This window comes from Pteropus medius, unplaced genomic scaffold (assembly GCF_902729225.1).
Source record: "Pteropus medius unplaced genomic scaffold, Ma_sr-lr_union100, whole genome shotgun sequence".
Classification (NCBI taxonomy): Eukaryota; Metazoa; Chordata; class Mammalia; order Chiroptera; family Pteropodidae; genus Pteropus; species Pteropus medius.
This window is the reverse complement of record NW_024351735.1, coordinates 1,758,932-1,782,168: the sequence shown is the minus strand read 5'-3', so window position 1 is coordinate 1,782,168 and position 23,237 is coordinate 1,758,932. Positions and strand designations below refer to the sequence as shown.

General features: G+C 33.7%; 1 protein-coding gene across 1 annotated transcript in view; it reads right to left on the bottom strand.

Annotated features, from left to right (window-relative positions):
• Nucleotides 1-7,862: 7,862 nt before the first annotated feature.
• PPP2CB (protein phosphatase 2 catalytic subunit beta) overlaps nucleotides 7,863-23,237 on the bottom strand; it is a 30,612-nt gene continuing 15,237 nt past the window's right edge. Inside the window, exons 2-7 of the mRNA XM_039846437.1 lie at nucleotides 21,872-22,081; nucleotides 20,027-20,200; nucleotides 15,084-15,173; nucleotides 14,812-14,973; nucleotides 12,953-13,071; nucleotides 7,863-8,531 (exon numbers count right to left, since the gene is read on the bottom strand). Coding sequence (XP_039702371.1) covers nucleotides 8,459-8,531; nucleotides 12,953-13,071; nucleotides 14,812-14,973; nucleotides 15,084-15,173; nucleotides 20,027-20,200; nucleotides 21,872-22,081 — 828 coding nt within the window. The 3' untranslated portion in view covers nucleotides 7,863-8,458. The remainder of the gene's footprint in view (nucleotides 8,532-12,952; nucleotides 13,072-14,811; nucleotides 14,974-15,083; nucleotides 15,174-20,026; nucleotides 20,201-21,871; nucleotides 22,082-23,237) is intronic.

The window sequence follows — 23,237 nt, the reverse complement described above, 5'->3', positions numbered from 1 at the left end:
GAAAAATCAGTAAAAACAAGCAAGATAATTATTTTCCAACCCCACTCATTCCAGTTCAGGATCGTGGGTGGTGGGAGCTTATCCTAGCTCGGGGCATAAGGCAGGAACCCACACCGGACAGGATGCCGGGTGCACTCACACACACCCACACTCACTCAGACTGGGATCATTTAGACACACAATTAACCTAACGTGCACATCCTGGGATGTGGAAGGAGACTGGAGTACCCAGAGAAAAACCATGCAGACATGGGGAGAATGTGCCAACTCCACAGAAGAAGTGGCCCCAGCTTTTTTTCTGTCATAATGAAATGAGCTTATTCAAGGACTCACTATAAACATGTCCCTTCTTCAATTAGATTATAAAGGACTGCCATTTTTTTGCTCCCTTTTCCATCTTATCAATTACTCTGATGGAAACAATGTTGTTAGCAGCCCAGTGGAGAGTAACAGGTGTCACGGAACTGTCAGAATCCTGACAACAGGTACCTAAGTGAGCTTGGAATTCATCCTCCAGCCTCAATCATATGCAGACTGCAGGCCTGCCCAACACCTTGACTGCAATCTAATGAGAGACCTTAAAGTCAGCACCACTCCAGCTAAGCTGCTCCAGGATTCCTGACCCACAGAAACAGTGGGAGGCAATAATGTTTTAAGCTATAACATTGGGGGACGTTTGTTCTGTGGCAATAGATAACTAGTACAAGAAATATTCAGGGCATTTCTCAACAATGTTAAGATGTCCTTAGAAAAAATGACTTTTACTTTTCCAGGTAGGTTCTTTCACTTTCTCTAGCTGTTGCTATCTCTTAACCAGAGTTCCTTTCTCTAAATAAGGATATGTGGCTTGTGTGCTAGAGGTATGATCCAGTAAGCTTCCATTATTTTTAAAAATACTCAAGTGCAAATAGAAATGCAAAAAGAAAAAGAAACATTTCCATATTTACCTGTTCTGATCATTGACTTTCATAGGCTCTATTTTCAGCCGTCCATCCACATCCATTTCCAAGGATATTGACTAAAGAAAATGATTACCATTAAAAAAATTATCTTTTAAAAAGCCAACATTTCAGTAATTAACAAATAGTTCCTAAAATTGGTGGAATAAAGGTCCTTCCCCACCTCCTAATTTCTAACAAAAAAATCACTAGGGCCATCTCTTTGCGTGGCAATACAGTTTTCTCTAATACACAGAAAAAATGCTATCAAGGCTAAAAATAGAGATGCTTGTTTCCTTGGCCACAAAAGCTAATTTCTCCCCTGAGTTTAGGGAAAGGAACTACGGATGGTTTAAATCTATGGATTCTTGGCTAACAATCCTTTTATACTGTAGTCTTCTTGCAATAAGTTGGGAAAACTAGAAACTTGACTAAGGAATTATTTTTCAAGGTCTAATGATGGTATTGTGGTTAGGAGAAAAAGGAGGAGGCAAAGAGGGAGAGAAAATCCTTATCTCTAAAGAAACATACTACAATGTGAGAGGAATTATGGTCAAAATTTGCTTCAAAATAATGGGGGGAAACAGTAGTTATGGATATAGGTGAATATTAAAGTAAAAGGTACACTGAAGTACCTTGATACTCCTTTCTACTTTTGTAATTTTCCATAGTAAACTGTTAAAAGATAACAGGCTTAAGATAAAAAAGGGGCAGACTTACATTTGTCAAGTGATTAAAGAAAGCTGATTTAAAATAGCTTTAGATTAAAAAAAAGCCCCAGGGAAAACTAACTTGAATCCTATTTCAACTTAGCCTGTGTATTAATGTTTTTAGTAATACACTTCAGTGAATGAATGAAACTGAAAAGTTTAAAGACCTACATCATAACCATACTAAAGAATATTCTAAATTGTATGCAGTCAAAATGCTCAGGAAGGTACTACATAACCTACATACCTCTAGTGCACAAGCCACACATCTTTAGAAAAATTTCCCTTAATCTTATTACTCTTCGTTTCTATTCATTTCTATTTATTTGTAAACTTACTCTCTCACTGTAAGGGACTGATGTGGGAAATCTGCTCATTTGAGTTTAACAATACGATAACTGCCTGTTATCAAAACATATGTCATTTTAGGTTGTTCTACTATAAGGACAGTGACACTAAGGGGTATTTTGTTATGGGGAGAAAAAAATTTAAAAAAACATAAAACCATCTTTTTCTGCAGGGAACTGTAAATGTGGCATTCCCCTTTAAAAGGGGAGTGGGGTTGGGCACCTAGCCCTTATCAGTTTCATTGTTCTGCTTGCTAAAATTAAGGTCCTAAAAATAAGTTCTAAACCCCACAGCGGTTTTAAACTTCCATTTAGGATGCAGAGCAAAGAATGTTTCTCCCATCCTAACAACGAGAAACAGCTGTTTGATATTAAAAAATAACACTTCAGAGCTCTCAGATGGTGGAGGCTGCAAAGCAATCACAGAAACTGAATTACAAAGAGGAATAAACTGCTTCAAGGAGACAGGACAGTCTTCTCTTTCTGGGCATGGGAGAAAAGGTGGCTGCTGCTATACAAGCAGATAAGGAAAATTCAGCTAAGATTTTAACATTTTAAAGGCCAAGTGTGGGCTACTGCATTGCTTGTAACAGGACTGGCTATTTAATTTGTGAGTCTTAGTGCAAAAAGAAAATGCAGGACCCTTGCTAAAAAAAGGATTCAAGATGGTGACAACACAGCGTTAAACCAAGCACAAGCCCCTTCTATGTCTGGGGCTGTGTGTGACTACACAGGTCACATGCCATGAAGCCAGTCCTGACTGGGAACCTCAGACACAAAGGGATTTCCCACTTACCTGAGAGCTCTTCGCCATCACCCTCCGTCAGGTGTTCATGAGGAGAGTGGTGGAGACGACCAGACAAAGCCGACCTCGGTGCGACCTCGGAGGAGGTGAATGGTGGCTGTGGAGGAACAAGCTCAAAGCCCCACTAGTTTCTTGAGATCCTTCTCCCCTACAGAGCCAAAGTCTTAACCCGCAGGCAGTGGTACACCAAATACTATGGCCGCAGGATGCTGGCAAAGATCTACTGTTTCTGGAGAAGCAGTAGAAGCAAAATCCATCCTCCTCTACTCATGGAATTCATCACCAGCAGACTTGTACTACAAGAAATATTCAAATAAGTCTTTCAGGCAGAAGAAAAATTATACCAGATGGAAATACGAATCTATACAAAAGCATGAAGAGCATTGGAAATAGTATATATATAATCATGAGTAAATACATGTTTTTTCCTTATTATTTAAATCCCTTTAAATAATAATCTAACATTCAAATAAAATGCTATAGAGGATTTTTAATAAATGTAAAAAAGCAAATACATGACAACAGTAGCACAAAGTTTGAGAGGGGATAAAAGAAAGTATACTCTTACAAGGTCCTTATACTAAATATATTTCTTGAAGGTAGACTGTAAGTTAAAGATGTGTGCCACAAATCCTAAAGCAACCACTGAAGTAACAAAGAGGTATAGTTAATAAGCCAATCAGGAGATAAATGGAATATAAAATATTCAATTAATCCAAAAGAAAAAAATTAAATTAAGAAAAAAATGCATGAGACAAATAGAAAACAAATAGCAAGATGACAGTTAAACTAATCACAGCAATAATCACATTAAAAATGTAATGGTCTTAACATCCTCAGTTAAAGATAGAGTGTTAGACTGGATTTAAAAAATGAAAGTCTCAACTATACGCTGCCTAAAAGAAACAGTGATAGGGGATAAGTACCATCAAAAACCCCACAGATAACATGAAATATTGGTTGTCTTAGTTAACGCAATATGAAACAAAAAAAATCATAAAGATTAGGAAGAAATAAGCTTTGTATTCAGAAACAACATGATCATGTAATAAAAAAAAACAAAGTAATATCTGATAATTATAAGAATTAAGTGTATTTAGTATGGCTACTGGATATAAGCATATTTTAAAAATCACTTTTATCTCTATCAATAAACAATTAGATAATAAAATTGGAAGAAAAGGATCATTTACAACATTTAAAATCAAATATAGTTAGATGGTAAGATTTCTACACCAAATATTATAATACATTGTTGAGGGAATTTAAGGAAGATTCAAAGGCGGTATACACCATCTCCATGGACTGGAAGACTCTTTTCTCCCCAAAGTGATACTTAATACAACCCTGCTTAAAATTCCAGCTGGCGCCCCCCACCCCCCTGCCTGCCATGTGAATATAAGAAGTTGATTCTAATTTTTTTTCACTTGTGGTAAAAAAATACATGTAATAAAATTTACCAGGTGTACAATTCAGTGGCATTAAGTACATTTACAATGTTGCAAAGCCATCACCACTATTTCCAGAACTTTTTCAACATCCCAGACAAACTCTACCCATTATATAACTCCCCATTCCCTCCTGCCCCTCCTTCCAGCCCCTGGTAACCTCTAATCCATTTTCTGTCTCTATGAATTTGTCTATTCTGGGTACCTTATATAAGTGAAATTATATACATTTGTCTTTTTGTCTAGTTTGCTGCACTTAGCATATCTTCAAGTTTCACCCATGTTGTAGCATATATCATAATTTCCTTCCTTTTGATGGCTGAATAGTCCATTTTATGTATATACCACATTTTGTTAATCCTTTAGTCTGCTGAAGGAAATCTGGGTTGTTCCTAACCTTTTGGCTATTGTGAATAACCTATCATGAACATTGGTACCTAGTATATTCTTTTTAAGATATGAGTGAATCAACTTCTTTAGCAGTAACAAGTATTTAGACTCCATTTATTCTTGAGTCAGCTTGGTAAAGTCAAAATAGCCTAGTAATTTGCTCATTACTTCTGTTTTCAAATTTACTAGCAAATGTTATTCATAGTATCTTCTTAATTCACACTTTTATTTGTGCCTTCTAAATGTTTTTATTAGTCTTTTCAAGTACCATCTTTTATTTTGTCATTTGTTCTTAATCTTTTAACTTTTATGAAATAGTAAGCAATTTGCTCATCTAGCTTTTTCTGTTACAAAACAAGCAATTAGTTATAAATTTCCCTCTAAAGATTGGCTTGGTTGCATTGCACAAGTTTTGTTCTTTGAACAGCTTCACTAGGGTATATTTTACATGTAAAATTTTCCCAATTTAAGAGTACAACTCAAAGATATTTGGTAAATTTACCAAATGGGGCAACCGTGGCCATAAGTTTTAGAACATCATTCCAGGGAGATCCCTAATGCCCATTTACAATTAAATTCCATTCCCCCCAAGTCAGCCCCAGGCAACCACTAACCTATTTCCATCTATAAATTCCCCTTTTCTGGACATTCCATATAAATGGAATCAAATAACAGTTTCTCCTGTTTGGCTTCTTTCATTAGCATGCTTTGAAGTTCATCTGTGTTGTAATGTTTCAGTTCATTCTTTTTTATTAATGGTAGTTTACAACTGTATGAATATAACATTTTATCTATTCTACAGCTGTTAAACGGTTAGGTTGTTTCCGCCTTTTTGCTATTATAATTAATGTTGCTATAAACACTTGCATGCATGTCTTTATGTGAACATGTGTTTGAACTTCTCTTGGGTAGATATATAGGAGTGGAATTGTTGCATCACAAGGTTACATTTAAGAAGCTGCCAACAGTTTCGGAAAGAGGCTGTACCATTTTACACTTTTTGATAGCAATGTATGAAAGCTCCCGTTTCTCCACATTCATGTTAATAAGGGCTTATTTATTATAGCCTTTCTAATATGTGTGAAATATTATCTCAATTATGCTTTTAGTTTATATTTCCTTAATGACCAACGATGTTGATCTTTTTGTGTACTTATCAGCCATTTGTATGTCTTTAGTGAAACATCTATTCCCATCTTCTGCCCATGTTTTTTTGGTTATCGACTGATGAGTTTTTTTTTAAGTCTGGATACAGTCCTTTATCAGATGTTTTGCAAATATTTTCTTGCAATATATTCTTTTCATTTAATTCTATCCTTCGAAGCACAAAAGTTTTAAATTTTAATGCAGTTCAATTTATCAATTTTTAAATTTTACAGACCATTCTTTTGGTATTATCTAAGAAATCTTTGCCTAATCCATGGTCTCAAAGGGGTTGTTTTCTTGTAGAAGTTTGTATTAGCTCTTATGTTTACGTCTATGACCTTTTTAGCGACTGTTTTTGTATGGTAGGAGGTAAGCACTTAAGTTCATCCTTTTGCATGTGGATATGTAATTGTCCTAACACCATTTGTTGAACAATCCTCCCTCAATGAATTGCCACTTTTTTTTTTTATGGTGACACTGGTTAACGAAATCCAGTTTCAGTTGTACATTTTAACAGTAAAGCATATATATACTTACACTGTGTTTTCACCTAAATTGCCACTTTTTTGAAAGATGATTATAAATATTAAGCATTTACTTCCGTGCTCTTAATTCTGTCCATTGATGCATGTTTGTTTATACCGGTACTATACTATCTTGAAAACTAGTTGTATATTAAATTTTGACATAAGGAAGTGAATGTATTTTGTTCTTATTTTTCAAAATTTCGCTATTCTAGATGTTTTGTTCACACATTTTTATACGTAGTTTAATAACCATTCGGTTTTTCTAAATTCTATTTTATATAACTTAAATTTCCTTTATTTCATCTTTGACCCTCGTTAATTTCAAGATAGGTATTTCTAAAAATTAGTTTTGCTATTGACCTCTAAATTAAATGCATTGTAGTCAGAGAATATGGTGTTGTGTATCAATTTTTTTAAAGTTTTTGACTTAATAATTGCAAATTTTAATAAATGTCAACATATAAACTTGACAAGAATGTGTGTTGTTAGGGTACAAAGAACTACACGTTCTTTAGGTCAATCTACTTAGAATGTATTATTTAAATCTTCTGCATCTTTTGACTTAATAGAGAAGCAAGTTGAAATCTGCCATTGTAATGAAAACTTGTCAACTTGCCTCTGCATTTCTAAGGATTGTTTTTAACATATGAAGGCTATTTTGGTATATACATAGGGGTTTAAAATTGTGAGTTAAGTCTAACTTTATTTGTATTGATCCTGTTTATAAATTTTGTCCCAAAGTCTATTTTAATAATAATAAAACTACTCCAGGTTTCCTTTGTTTAGTATCTTCTTGGCCTAGTCTTTTTATTTTCAACCTATCCAAATCACTTTATTTTTGGTGTGTCTTGTGTCTTTTTATTTTCAACCTATCCAAATCACTTTATTTTTGGTGTGTGTCTTGTAATCAGTGTATAGCTTGGCTTAAAAAATAAATAAAAAATAAATTAATTAAATCTGACCCTTTCTCTTTTAACTAGAGAATTCAGTCCATTTATATTTACTATAATTTTGAGATATTTATACTTATTTCTACCATCTCATTTTCTTACGTAAAGACAGACTTAAAAATTTTAGTTTTCTCTCATGTTTTCCACTCTACCTTTACTCCCCACACTGATACTGTATTTTCTTATCTACTATTTGGAATTTATATTATACATATATTTGAATAGTACTATTCCTATTAAACTGTCAGATATTAATTTATTCTCATTTCTAGATCAAAAGGTAAAGATAAAATAACATCTATTTGTGTTTTTAAAAGATTCTTCCCAGCTATATAATACTCTAGTTTTAGCATACAATTCTAGTTAACAACATGAATACATTAATACGAATTACCTAATGAAATGATGTTTAGAAATAAGAATGGCTTTTTTAATGGTCTAAAAGTTAACAGGTACTATTTGAATTATTTTCTTATGAAAATAAGCCCTATATAAAGGACATTAATTTAAATAACCTCAACACAATTGTTTATTACAAGTCAAGAGATTTTATATCGTTTTAAAACAGTAAAACTTTCAAGTGTACCACAGTAAATCAACATTTTTGTTTAAAATGAAAAGTTTATTTGCTCAGTACACCAAACAGAATGCAAGCATTGTCATGACAAATATACAGAAATATGCAGATCAACATAAAACAGTAATTTAGTTTAAATGTTATGACAACATACTCCCACGAAGAATCTTTCCTTCAGTTATACATTTCAATAAAATAAAAGGTAATGGATTAAGTGAAAATGAGCTTGTGAATTTTTCTTAAAAATAAAACTCCAACTCTATTAATCCATGCCAGTTAAACACTATAACTAAAATTTCCAAATAAGTGCAAAAAAGAGATGAAGGAGTTAGTTACCTTTTTTGCTTGAATAGTCCAGAGGAAAATGGTTACTACAAACACAGCAGGCAAACTGTTAAGACTGACTGATCTAGAACATAGTGTTGTACAGTCTCAAATTGTGCTAAATGCTTGTCATTAGTATGGCACATTTTGGTCCATGATACAGTTTAATGCCAAGATAGATCTCATTTTGTTACAGAAACACACAGATTACTGTTGCTTTTTGTTTTGTTTCTAAATATATATTTAAAAAGCCAGGTATACTTCCACATACAAAGGCAGGTTTTCCTTGGAGGAATTTACAGGAAGTAGTCTGGGGTGCGCCGGGTAACATGAGGCTCTCCACGACGAGGTGCTGGGTCAAACTGAAGGCTATATATAGCAAAAACAAAACAAAAACAAAACCCAAATAGTTAAAGGATTTGAATTTGCAAGCAAGCAAATCAATGTTGATTGGAATGACTCTGGACAAGTCATTGAAGGTGTTCTCCATGAAATTACCTCGCAGAGCTATGGTGAAAATAAGCAGATAAAATGTCTGATTCAGTGCCTGGCATAAAAGGTTTACAATATTATCAGTTAAATGGAGATGATGAGAGTAGACATGCTTGTTTTAGTATAGATTTTAGAGGGAAAATGTTCAGTTTTTCATTACTAAGAATGATGTTAGCTATGAGTTTTTTTATAGATGCTCTTTATCAGGTTGGAAGACATTCCCCCTTCTTTGACTAGTTTGTTGAGTATTTTTATTATGAAAGGTTGTTGGATTTTGACAGCACTTTTTCTTGCTTTACTGAGATGATCATGTTGTTTGTGCCCTTTATTCTATTAATATGGTATTCTACACTGACTTTCATATTTTGAACCAACTTTGCATTCCTGGGATAAATCCCACTTGACCACGGTGTATCATCCTTTTTATACATTGCTGAATTTGGTTTGCTAATATGTTGTTGCAGCTGTTTGCAACTATATACATTAAGAGTATTGGTCTGTAGTATACAGGCCTCAAAGAATGAACTGGGAAGTAATCTCTCTTCTGTATTTTGCAGGTATTTGTGAAAGGACTGGTATCAATTCCTTTTTAAACATTTGGTCAATTCACCAGAGGAGCCAACTGGGCCTGGGCTTTTCTTTGTGGGTAAGTTTTAAAATTACGAATTCAATTTCTTCACTTGCTACAGGTCCTCAGATATTCTATTTCTAATTGAGTCAGTTGTGGTAATTTTTGTCTTTTTAGGAATTTTTCCATTTCATTCAAGTTACCTAATAACTATATGTTACCATATAGTTATTCACTATATCCCCTCACAATTCTTTTTATTTCAGTAAGGTCTGTAGTTATTTTGGTAACATGTCTTCACTCTTTTTTCTTAGCCAGTTTAGTTCAGGCTTTTCAACTTTTGGATGTTGATTTTCTTCATTGTTTTTCTATATTTTATTTTCACACAAAACTTTCCTTCCAAGTGCTTGCACCAGGTTTAGTTTGCTTTTCTTTTTCTAGTAGGTATAAAGTTAGGTTACTGAGATTTTTCTTGATTTTTAATATAGAAATTTACAACTATAAATTTTCTTGAAAACACTGCTTTCGCTGTATCTCCTAAGTTTTGGTACACTGTGTTTTTACTTTCATTCATCTCTAAGTATTTTCTTACTTCCTTTGTGATTTCTTCTTTGACCCACAGGTTACTGAGGAATGTTAACTTCCAGATATTTATAAATTTTCCTTCTGTTGATTTCTAATTTTACTACATTGTGTCTGTAGAACATACTTTGCAAATCCAAGCTTCTTAAATGTATCGAGACTTGGTTTATTGTCAATCCTGGAGAATGTTCCATGTGTATTTGAGAAGACTGGAGAATGTTCCATGTGTATTTGAGAAGACTCTATTCTGCTGTTGTTGGTTACAGTGTTCTGTAGACGTTAGGTACAGTTAACAGTGTTCCTCAAGTCTTCTATTGCTTTGCCAATCTTCTGCATAGTTCTATTATTGAAAGTGGCACAATAAAGTCTTCAACTATTATTGTTGAACTGTCTATGCCTCCCTTCAATTCTGTTCGTTTTACTTCATATATTTTAGGGATCTGTTGTTAAGTGCATATATTCGTAATTGATATATCGTCCTAACGGTGTGGCTCATTTATCATTATGAAATGTTCTTTATGCCTAGTAGCAGTTTTGAAATCTATTCTGTTATTAGTGCATCCAGTCCAGTCAGTACTCTTGTGGTTGCTGCTTGTATGGTGTATCTTTTTTCACCATTTTACTTTTAACCTATTTGTATTTTTGAACCTAAATTATGTTTCCTGTAGATATTATAAAACTATACACTTAAAAAAATGCAATCTGATAATATCTGCCTTTTGACTTTGTTGCTTAAACCACTCACATTTAATATTATGGATATAAGTGAATTTAAACCTGCCATTCAAAAAAATATCTGTCCTGCTTTAACTGCTTTCTTTTGTTAAAGGGATATTGTCCATTGCACCATTTAAACTCTTTTAATAACTTTACAATTATTTTATTATTGGTTGCTCTAAAGCTTACGATACACAACATGAAATTCTATTTCTGATTTATACTAACTTAATTCTAGTGCATTATAGAAATTTACTCCAATATAAGTTTAACTCCTTTCCATTCTCCATCCTTCTTTTGCTACTGATATTATATACATATCTAAGTTAAAAACCTAAAATTATAATCATCATAATTACTTTACATAACCTCATGACCTTAAAAAAGCTGAGAAAGGAGACCAAATATATATTTATAGATTTTGCTATATTAACCTTTTTATTTTCTTCATATTCTTCCTTAGGATTCAAGTTACCATCTGGTGTCACTTCCTTACTTCATTTCCCACCCACCTCCTCTGTTCTGTTACTGTCAAATATACTACATCTCTATTTATTACATTTCCTTTAAGTTCAACTATACTACTAATATATACATACTGTGTTATGCAACTGGTTTTTAAATCAGTTAAGATGATGCAGTTGTACTCTTTTACAATTACCACTGTGTGCTCACACGTGCAAGCTCAGTTGATTTACTTTCTTATGTTATTTGCTTGCAGCCTAAAGTAGTCAGTCTCTATTATTTCTTCTATGGAAGGTCTGCTAGCATTCAATTTTCTCAATTTTTTAATGAGGACATCGTTCTTTCGCATTCATTTTCAAGTTTTGCTGGATGTAAGATTCTTGGTTGAGTTTTCTATTTTCAGCACTTTGAATGAATATTCTGTTCCAATGCCTTTCTGATGTCAGCTTATCTTATTCAAGTTCCCTTTTGTAGGTCAGTTTTCTCTTACTGCTTTGAAGGTTTCTTCTTTTAGACTTTTAGCATCTTGACCATGATGTGTCTGGATATGGCTATCTTTGAATTTATATAAGTTAAGAGTTTATAGAGCTTCTTGGGTGTACAAATTAATGTTTACCATCAAATCTGAGACGTTTTCAGCCATGATTTCTTCAAATACTCTGTCTCCTTCTCTCTCTCCTTTCCTTCTGGAACTCCCATTACACTTACATCAGTATCCTTAAAGGTGTCCAACATTTCTTGAGGCTCTACTCATTTTTCTTCATTGTCTTTATCTGTTAAAATTCTCCTTGCTCTGATCTTTTGCTTGTTGCTACTAGTATCATGGGAGCTATGAGAGCCCTCTTAACTGGTCTCTACCATGATACCCATTGTTTTCAACAAAATACTTAGGCTTGGAATTCTCCACCCTCTGTTCTAAGTAATATCAGTCCCCTCAGGCAGAGCTGAAAAACTTTTTGTTCTGCCTCTCACCATGAGTGAAACTTCTATGCCACAGCTCTGGAGCTGTGGTGGGTTGGTTTGATGGACCAATTATTTTTCCCCATTATTTTAATTTATTTTTCTTTTTGCTGAGCTAGTGTGAGCTAGGTCCTGCAACTTGTTTTCTTTCTGAGATAAAATTGACATATATTATTTTCAGGTGTACAACATGATTTGATAAATGTATACACTGCAAAACAATCAGCACAGTATTTCTAATTAATATCCATCACCATACATAGTTATAAATTTTTCTCTTGTGATGAGAACTGTTAAGATCTATTCTCTCAGCAACTTTCAAATATACAATACAGTATTATTAACTATAATCGCCATGTTGAACATTACACATCCCCATGAGTTATTTTATAACTAGAAATTTGTAATTTTGACCACCTTTACTCACTTCTTAGTGACACCCCATTCTATGAGCAGACACTGGGGCAAGAACACTGTGAACCCAGCATTCTCTGCCTGACATGCACACCAAGAGTAAAGCTTCCACCCTAGGAGCTAGTTAAGGGAAGATAATCTCAGCCTGCTTGAAATATGCTAGCACCTGAACCCCTGGGGGTGACACCATAGCCCTAGACTGGGAAGGAGAAAAGCCTCACCTTCTTGTCCACACTCACCCAGAGTACAGTACCTGGAGTAGTTTCCATACAAGGGATCTAGGACTAGAGGGAGGGAGTACATTGTGGATCAAATTCCACGGAGTCTGGCTGTTATTACTAAGATTTAATAGATTCTCTAAAATATATATATATTTCTATTTGCTGTATATATACTTAGCACTATTTCAAAAAACTTGAAATACTTGTTTAAAATAATTTTCTCCAGTTATTTTTGTTGGGGAGAGGGTTTGCCACATTCCTCTTTCTATTATTCTAGAAGTAGAAATGCTCTACCTCTCATTTTAATAATCTACATTTTAAATTTTCCTTCTAAAAGTCATCGCATACAATTTAAGTTTAAAGTTACTTACAAGGAATATTTTAAAGTGTCATCTAATTCCATGATAGCAGCCTGGTTCCCACAACGATAACAGTAATTGGGTGCACTGAAAATGGTTACCACATTCCGATCATGACACCAATTGTATCCCTGTAGCATTAAAAAAAATCAGTACTTCAGTATAAAATTGTAATCTTAACACAGATAAGTTTAGAAAACTAAACTTAAAAATTATAAGTATATTTTGGGGAAATTCAGTCTTCTAAGTTACCTTACACAGTATCTATCTTTAACATCGTACACCTGCACTGAATACTTAACTGTAGGGCACAACATTTTATTACATTAAGCTCAGTAACTGCTTTGTTTCAGCTTAATCAATGCTTGAGATTGTGGGTAGGATGTGTACTCGAATTTCTCCCACCATGACAGTAGATTTCTCAGTTTTTTCCCTGTAAATTGTGTCATCAATTTTTACTTTATATATTTTAAATCTATTATTAGGTTAAGTACAAATTTAGAATTATTGCCTCCCAGAGAACTGGGCCAGTTTTCATCAGTAATGACCTTTTTATATTTCGAATTATACTTTTTGTCTTAGAGCCTATTCTAATTCATATTATTAGCTGTATTTGGGTTAATTATCTAATTGATCATCACTTTCCATCCCTCTACTTCTATTCTGTAATGTCATTATGTTTAAGATACATCTCCCCCAAAACAGCTGAATTTTGATTGTCTTAGAGTCTCTGTCTTTTAAGGAAGTAAACATTTTCATCCATTTAATGTTTCTTATGATTACCGATATAATTAGATTTATCTTTACTGTAAGAATTTATGATCTTTATTTATTATGTTCTCACCCCTCCTCTTGCCTCTACTAGTAGAGGACTTCACAAAGTCCTCTACTAGAACTTTGTGAAGTTTTCCCTAACATTTTGAAGCCACTCTAAACTAGTTTAGAAGGATTATATTCTACTTATATTTCCTTAGTATTTACAAAATAGTTGCATCACAGTGGAGAAATCTAACAGGCACTACCTTAACTAACTGATCCACGTTAAAGCCACCAGCAGTAGGATAAATAAATTTTATGATCTCTGATATGATGCACTGAAAAGGACACATCATCATTATGTGGTATGCCTGCCAAAAATGCATATCCTGAATCTATTATCATAAGGAAACAAAAAACCATTAAGGAAGGATGTTTCTACAAAATAAAATTGCTTACACACTTAAAAAATGTCAAGATTATGCAAAACAAAGAAAATCTGAGGAATTATTTCCATATCAAAGGAGAATGAATGCAGCATGATCCTGGATTAGATTATACACATTCAATTAAATTTTGCCATAAAGGGCATTAGTGAGATAATCGAAATCTGAATCTGAATAAAGTGTTTAGATAATAGTACTACATCAATGCAAATTTCCTGACTGTGATAACTACACTGTGGCTGCATAAAAGAAAAGTTCTTATATTTATAAAATTCACATGAAATTTGGGGGTAAAGGAACATATCTACAATGGACATTTAAACAGTTCAAAAGAAAGTAATGTGTGGGGGAAGGGGGACAGGAAGGGAGAGATAATGACAAAGCAAATATTGAAATACTTATACTTGAGGAATCTGACTGTAGGTTACAAGGGAGTTTTTTTGGTACTATTTTTGCAACTTTTCTCTAAGTCTAAATTAACTTCAAAAGTGAGTTATAATTTTGCTCTAGCCAACTAGTACTTTCCCTATTTGCTAAAACGAGCCGAGTTTTCCTTTCACTTAGGTAATGGTGAGGAATGATTCTGAAATTCTAAGTCATGAAGGCTTTATTATAGACATATGTATTTATTTGAAATAAAGATCATCATCTTGTAGGAAAAGGACCTACCTCCATTACAAGTTGGTGAGCACGAGAAACCAGTGTGAGACCATTGGCATGGTTAAATGTTTCAGAAATGTCTTGTCCAAATGTGTAGCCAGCACCGCGTGGTGAAATACCCCACCCACCACGATCATCTGGATCTGACCATAAAAGATCACACATTGGGCCCTGGCCAAGAAAATCAGGTACATGTTATATATTATTAGCAGTCATATTTAACTAATTTAGATTTACCACAAAGTTGTTATAATTTTTCTTTTAATTAAAACTACGTTTACCTCATGTGGAACTTCCTGCAAACGATCCAGGGCTCTTATATGATCCAGTGTATCTATGGATGGAGAGAGGCCACCATGGAGGCAAAATATCTGTTTACAAATTTAAAAAGAAAATGAATTATTAATAGAAGGTAAATAATAATTACAAATGTCAATCCTAATAGCTTTTCAAAATAGTTTAAAAACTGACTGAGGAGAATTTATAGAATACAATGAAAACAAAAACCACATCAGAGAGCTTATATAATGTTTAGATGTATTTTTTTGTCTGTTTTCTTTATAATCTCATGTATTTTTTTATAGTGTTTACCTTTTCTCTGGTGAATGAGATCTCTATCCTTGTAACCTATCATTTTATTGGTTGCGGTTGATACATAAATTTTTTTTCTCCTACTGATTTCCTGTTATTGTTTCCAGTAGTTTTTGTTTGCTTGGATTTTTTTGAGTACACAATCCCGTTTGCAAAAATATTTGTTTTTTCTTCTCAATGCTCATATCTTTTAATTATTTTTATTGCTCAGTGCACTGGCTAGAACTTCCAAAACAAAACTGAAAAATACGTTAGTGGGGCTTTTTTGGTTGTTTTCATTTTTTGGTAAAACACCTATTTCCACACTCATCTTCTAGAGATTGTGAATAAGAAAGAATAATACAAGTTTTAGAGGGCACTTTTCTGATGTTGATGAGGTTTCTGATGTTTTGCTGATAAGTAGAGTCAGCATTTCTTTATCCAATTAACGTTATTTTAGTTCACTCCTTAAAAAAACGTAATTTTATATAATGAATGATAAAGGACTTTTTTCAAATGTTTTGGTCTGATTTCGTCTGTGCTGGCCACGTCTAGTTTGGTATCGGGGTTATTCTAGCTGTACAAAGTCTTAGCTCTGGAACACAGAAATGATGTATGTTCCTTAAAGGTTTGGTAGAATGTCTATAAAATTATCTAGACCTGGTTATTTTTCTTATTTCTACTAAGTCTAGTAGTCTACTTACGTTGATCCAGCTTCTTCAAAAACAATTTTTAATAATTAATATTTTACTATTTAAATATTTTACTATATAAATTTCATCCATCTTTTCAAGTTTATTAGAAACCTGCAGCTGTTACTGTGGTATATAAGTGCCTCCATATTTATAACAATGTTATTTCACATTCCTAGTGTTTTATGTGACCTGATTTCCCTTTTTACCTAGATCAGTTTTGACTATTAGAAATTTTTTAGTAGACTTTTCAAAATTTACTTTTGGCCATATCAATCAAATCTGTATTTTCTTTATCCTTTTCTTGTTTTTATATTTAATGATTCCTTTATTTTACTGTTTCATTCTTTGGCTAAATGTTTATATAACATTATCTCCTTTCTATTTTTTTACAAAACAAAATTTAAGAATATGCACTTCCTTATATTTCACCCTTTGTTTACATCTAAATGTTTTGGTCTACACAATACTTCCACTGTCTTTAAGAAATGATGTGTATTCTCATCTTTTATTTTCTGAATGTTAGAAGTTGTAATGGTTGCCAAGCAATCAGATCTTTCTTTTACCCTTTTCTATTTAATTTCTAGTCTGAGTTTTCTCCTATTACTTAGAGACTGTCACTTAACATGATATAAAAATAGACGGATGGATAAATAAATAAATGGAAGGGAATAAAGTCGGGAAAAAAGGAAGATGAAAAGAAAGGAAGACAGCAGAGAAACGAAAAGGAGAGGGGAAAGGGAGGGGAGGGTGAGAGAGGAGAGGTTGGAAGGAGATGGAAGGAAGGAAGGAATGAATAGGAAGGAATGGATATGTGGAAAGATGATCTGGTTTCTGTTTATTGGGTACCTAATATACCAAAGGCTATATACTCTCTGTATGTTAGGTAAGCTGTCCCACTGTTCTGATATAATACTTATTTAATTTTTATCTACTTGACTTCTGAGGTATATAAAAGCTATCTGTAACATTTTATAAATAATAACCTGTCACTAATGGTGTGTGGTACTGGCTATTTCGTTCCTTAATGGTACCATGACAGGAAATATCAATGGCCTGTTGAAGGTAAGAGGTTGAGGGCAAGTATATATAATTTAACTTGAACATATTCAATAAATAAAGACTCTACTAATGAATCCATTTAAAAAACAAGATTCACCATCAAGGTAGAGAGACTGTCCTTCTAAAATAATTTTGTCCATTAACTGTCATGTTGATAAATATTGATTTTTTTTAAAATTAAAAAACTCTAATTAAAAATTAACACCCTTTAATTCACATTGTTTTCTATTTTAGTATGCCTAGGAAAAATACTGTCCTTTTAAATTAATTACTGCAGTCCAAAATCATGGCTCATAAACGTGGACTATCAGGAACACACAGGAAAAGTCATAACAAAATTCCCACCAGGAATCCAAGAGAGGATCTTATTACATCCTTGACAAATCTGGACTTTTTTTTTTTTATGGTGACACTGGTTAACGAAATCCAGTAAGTTACAAGTGTACAATTGAGCAGTAAGTCATATATACTTTGCATTGTATGTTCATTGCCCATAGATTTCTGTCACCACATATTTGATCCCTTTTACCCTATCTAACCTCCCCCTTTCCCTTCCCCTCTGGTAACCACTAGTCTATTGTCCATGTCCATGAGTCTATTTGTTTCTCATGTTTGTTTATTGTTTTTAGGTTTATATCCCACATATAAGTGATAAACTATGTGGTTATCACCTTTTTCTTTCTGGCTTATTTCGCTTAGCATGATTATCTCAAGGTCCATCCATGTCACAAATGGCAGTATTTCATCCCTTCTACAGCTGAGTAACATTCTATTGTATATATGTATCACAGCTTCTTTATCCAATCACCTATTGTAGGACACTTCAGTTGCTTCCCATGTCCTGGCCACTGTGAATAATGCTGCTATGAACATCAATGTACAAATATCTTTTTGGATATGAGTTTTCAAGTCTTTGGGGTAAATACCCAGTAGAGGGATTGCTGGGTCATATAGTAGATCGATTCTTAGTTTTTTGAGGAATCTCAACACTGTACCAATTTGCAGTCCCACCAGCAGTGTATGAGGGGTCCTTTTTCTCCGCATCCTCTCCAACAATTGTTATTGTCCTGTTGATAGCAGATATTCCAACAGGTGTGAGAAAGTATCTCATTTTGGTTTGGATTTGCATTTCCCTAGTGATGCTGAGCATCCTTTCATATGTTTGTTGGCCATTTGTATGTCTTCTTGGGAGAAGTATCTGCTCAGGTCCTCTGCCCATTTTGTGATTGGATCGTTTCTTTGTTATTATTGAGTCATGAGTTCTTTGTATATTTTGGCTATTAGGCCCTTATTAGAGGCATTGCTCGCAAACATATTTTCCCACGCGGATGGTTGTCTCTTTACCTTGTTGATGGCTTCTTTTGCTGTGCAGGAGCTTTTTAGTTTGACATAGTCTCATGCATTTATTTTTGCTTTTACTTCCCTTGCTTTTGAGGTCAAAGTTATAAAATCCTCTTTAAGTTCAAAGTCCATGAGTTTAGTTCCTATGTTTTCTCCTATGCAACTTATTGTTTCCAATCTTGTATTCAGGTCCTTAATCCATTTGAGTTAATTTTGGTATGTGGTGAAAGTTTCCAGTTTTATTTTTTTGCAGGTGGCTTTCCAGTTTTCCCAGCACCATTTACTAAACAGGCTTTCCTTTCTCCACTGTATGTTTTTGGCTCCTCTATCAAAAATTATTTGCCCATATAAACATAAGTTTACTTCTAAACTCTCAGTTCTGTTCCATTAGTCTGTGTGTCTGTTTTTCTGCCAATACCATGGTGTTTTGATTATTTGTAGTATAATCTGAAGTCCAGCCTTGCTCTTTTTTCTCAGGGTGGCTTTGGCGATTCGGGGTGATTTGTGCTTCCATACAAATCTGATGATTTTTGCTCTATCTTTAAAAAATCCAGTGGGATTCTGATGAGGATTGCATTAAATCTGTATAATGCTTTAGGTAATAAGGCCATTTTAACAATTGATTCTTCCAATCCAAGAACCGGAATATCGTTCCATTTCTTTGTATCTTCTTCAATTTCTTTTAATAGGGTCTTATAGTTTTCATTATATAGGTCCTTCACATGTTTCATTAGATTTATTCCTAGGTATTTTATTCTTTTTGTTGCAATTGTAAAAGGAATTATTTCTTCCACTTCTTTTTCTGACAATTCATTATTAGAGTAAAGGAATGCTCTGGATTTTTGAACACTGATTTTTACCTAGAAATTTTATTGTATTTTTAATGGGGTATTTAGCTACCCTACTACAATGTTTTGTTCAGATTACTGTTGTTTCAAGGGGAGAGATCTGCGGACATCTCTCACTCCGCCATGATTCTGACTGACAACTCTGGACTTTTACAGTTTAAGAATTGTAGTTATATACTAAGTTTAATATTTAAATTAAAATCAGTTCTTCTTACAGAGATTATGTCTGTAAACTGAGATAATAGGAAATCTGTAAATTTTTTTTACAGTTTTGAATTTTTTAATTTTTACATACTTTTTATAGTGTATTTGTAATACTTGTTACAGGTGGAAACAAAACATTCACTTATTAGTAAAGATGGTGTAATACAAGATATTACCACTTGAAATTACCAGGAAAATGGGAATAAAAAATTATAATGGTAACCAGCAGATACTATGTATATAAATGAAGATAGCTGCATATTCTTTGGTCAAAAGATTTAATACATACCTGAGAACAACATGAACATTTGCTGGTCTCAATGTGCAAAAAACTGATTCAATCCCCTGTTTTGAAATCTTAAGTATAAGAAAAAGAGGCAGAAAAGGCCAAGGAAGTGAAGAAACACATGTCATAAATCTAGACCCTAAATTACTAGGAGAAAGTATTTTCCTACTTCCATCCCATCGCAAACCCATACCCCACCATGTAAGCACACACATACACACCTGTCCATCTACTAAAGCTGTAAGAGGAAGATAATCAAATAGATCTGTAAAATATTTCCAAACATTGGCATTTCCATACTTCCGTAGACATTCATCATAAAAGCCATATACTTGGGTAATTTGTCGGCTTTCATGGTTTCCTCTCAATATTGTAATGCGTTCCGGATAACGCACCTGGAGGATAAGCAGAAGAAATCCATGGTACAAACTATATTTTTACTAGTGACATGTTAAGCACGTTAACCTCTGACCCATTTTAAATGGCTCTTTTGTCTGCTAGTAAATGAAATGTTAAATCTTTTTCTGAGTAAAAATGTTCTCATTCATAACTAGGTCCTACTGGTTAAACTTTAAAATGTTTTTATAGTTATCCTACATTACTATTTATACAATCCTCATTGAAATACTTCTTAACTGATACCTATAATACTATAATAAACTTGTATCTGATTTTTAGTCTCAAATATCTTCATCTTCAAACTATCACCAGTCTTCTAAATATTCCCTGAACACGACAACTTCTCATTACTGAAGATCAGAAATTTGGACCTAAGACAAACTCCTCTACAGACTAACATCTCTGTCCCTTTTTGATTTTTACTTTCCAGGGGAAGATTGTGTTTACCAACAAAACCACAAAAAAAGGCCCTTGCCAAATCTAAGCAAGACTTCAAATGTATTAAACGTCCCTTTTCCATAACAAAATACAGAGACATACCTTATAGCATAGAATTTAGTTAGGAATATGTCAGATAAGAAGTTACAAAATGTACTGTTTTCTGTAAACCAAATTGATTAAAAGCTGCAAATACATACTTCAATTCATACATATTCACTAAGTATCCATTATTATGTTCAACAATGAACTCAGTGCTTAAAGCTAGGTGAGGTCTACACAAGATAATACATGAATTCTACTCTTTAGGGACTAATCTCACTAAAGAGGTATGTGAAATAATACAAGGCAATAAACTACTATGTAACATAAATAAGGGGTGCGATAATAAGTTTCATGGTAATTTAGAATAGAAGGAATAAGGCTTAAAATGGTTGGACTTCACTGAAGAACTCGAGCTGCATCTTGGCAGAAGGGGTAAGAAATCACAGAGCAATCCTGTTGAGAAATTAGATAAGAAAATATACGGAGAGAGACTGAGTACTGAAATTCTTTGATTTGAGGCAAAGTGTTTATGCTACCAACCACTGGCGGGCAAATTCAGGCTAGACTATAAGAGGGCCAGCCAAGGAGTTTGCGCTTGGCAACATGTTTATGGGCAACATGAAATCACTGAAGAATTTGGGAGCGGAGAAGTAACAAGATAAAAGTGTTAAAGAAATTTAATCTGGCAACATATGCAAGGTGTAAGCTGATCTGGAGGGGTCTGATCTTGGAGGCAGAAATATTAGTTACTATGCTATTGCAATAATCAAAGTGTGAAGTGATAATAATTCGGATTGGGTAGGGATAGTAAAAACAGACACAAGAATAACAGACTCTTCAAGGCAAGAATTTTAAAAGATCTTGTTTTTTAAAAGAGACTTGTTAATTGACTAAATATGAGGGATAAGTGACTAAATCAAAAATGATCCCAAGGCTTCGGCTATGTATTCTCTCAAGAGAATGATTTACCAGAAGTAGGCAGGAGAGTTTTAATGTAGTATTCTCAACTCTCTCTTTCCCCCACCCTCTCATCTGTCTCTAAAAAGATGCAAAATCAACTATTATTTTAAGGGGTTATAAACTGAATGGATCATTAAATAGAACAGATGATATATAATAATGCCATTTTGCCCTTTGTTGGTTTAAAACTTAAAAAAAAGGAAAGTGAATTTCACTAATCATACCTTTAATGCCACAAGAAGAGTCACAGTCTCCACTGAATAATAACCTCTGTCTACATAGTCACCCATGAATAGATAGTTTGTATCTGGTGATTTTCCTCCAATTCTAAAGAGTTCCATAAGATCATGGAATTGACCGTGCACATCTCCACAGACGGTAACAGGACAGCGAACCTCTTGCACATTTGATTCTTTTGTTAAAATTTCTTTAGCCTGTTAGAAAAATTAAATCAACAATTAAAAAAAGATTCTATCACAAAGTTTTTTTTCACTTGAGGTTCTCAATAATTTTTAATTTGTAAAGGGGTCCTGAGGCCCAATTCTATCACCAATTTAAAAAGTACCATTCCTTGTGTATTAAAAGAAAATCTGGAGAAACAAAACCTAAAATGTACCTTATAAAATCATAAAGCTAAAGCCACAATGAGATACCACTTTACACTTACTAGGATGGCTAAATTAAAAAGACAGGTAACAGCAAGTTTTCTAAGGACATGGAGAAATTGGAGCTCTCAACATTGTTGGTGCGAATGTAAAATGGTGCACCCGCTGTGGAAAAAGAGTCTGGCAGATCTTCCGTAAGTCAAAAATAGAATTACCATAGGGTACAGCAATTCCATTCTTAGATATTCACTTAAGAGAAACGAAAACTTATGTTTACACCTGACCTGTTCAAGGCAGCATTGTTTACAACAGCCAAAAAGTGGAAACCACCCAAATATCCATTAACTGATGGATGGATAAATAAAATGTAGCATATCTGTTCAATGGAATATTATTCAGCAATAAGAAATGAAGTATTGATACATGCTACAAACGTTAAAAACACTATGCAGCAGTCCACCTTTACCCGTGGGGTTTAAGTTCTAAGACTCTCAGTGGATGCCTGAAACCACCAGAGTACTGAACCCTATAATCATTGTTTTTTTCTATACATATAAAACTATGATAAAGTTTAATTTATAAATGAGGCTCAGTAATAGATTTAATACATAGAACAATGATAATGATATTCTGTAAGAATAAAGTTAGTGGTTACTCATTTCAGGGGATTCCCTGCAGAAGTCTTTACGTAGGCTCAATGCTTTCTGGCACAACACTTTGCCATCGATCAGAACATTTTTTCTTTTATGTCCTCCTCCCACAAATTTAATATCTTTTCCATCTCAATTAAGCACTTATCACTGGGACCATAAATTTTGCAGTTTGAGGTGCAACAACAAAACTAGCACAGCTTTCTCTTTCCTTCTTCATAATTTCACGGATGGAAGATTCATTCTTACCTTGGAACTTAAGAGACCTCAGCACACGATTTTCTTCCTTTCCTTACTTATTAAGTCAGGAACTTTTAGCTTTTCGCTTAACGGAA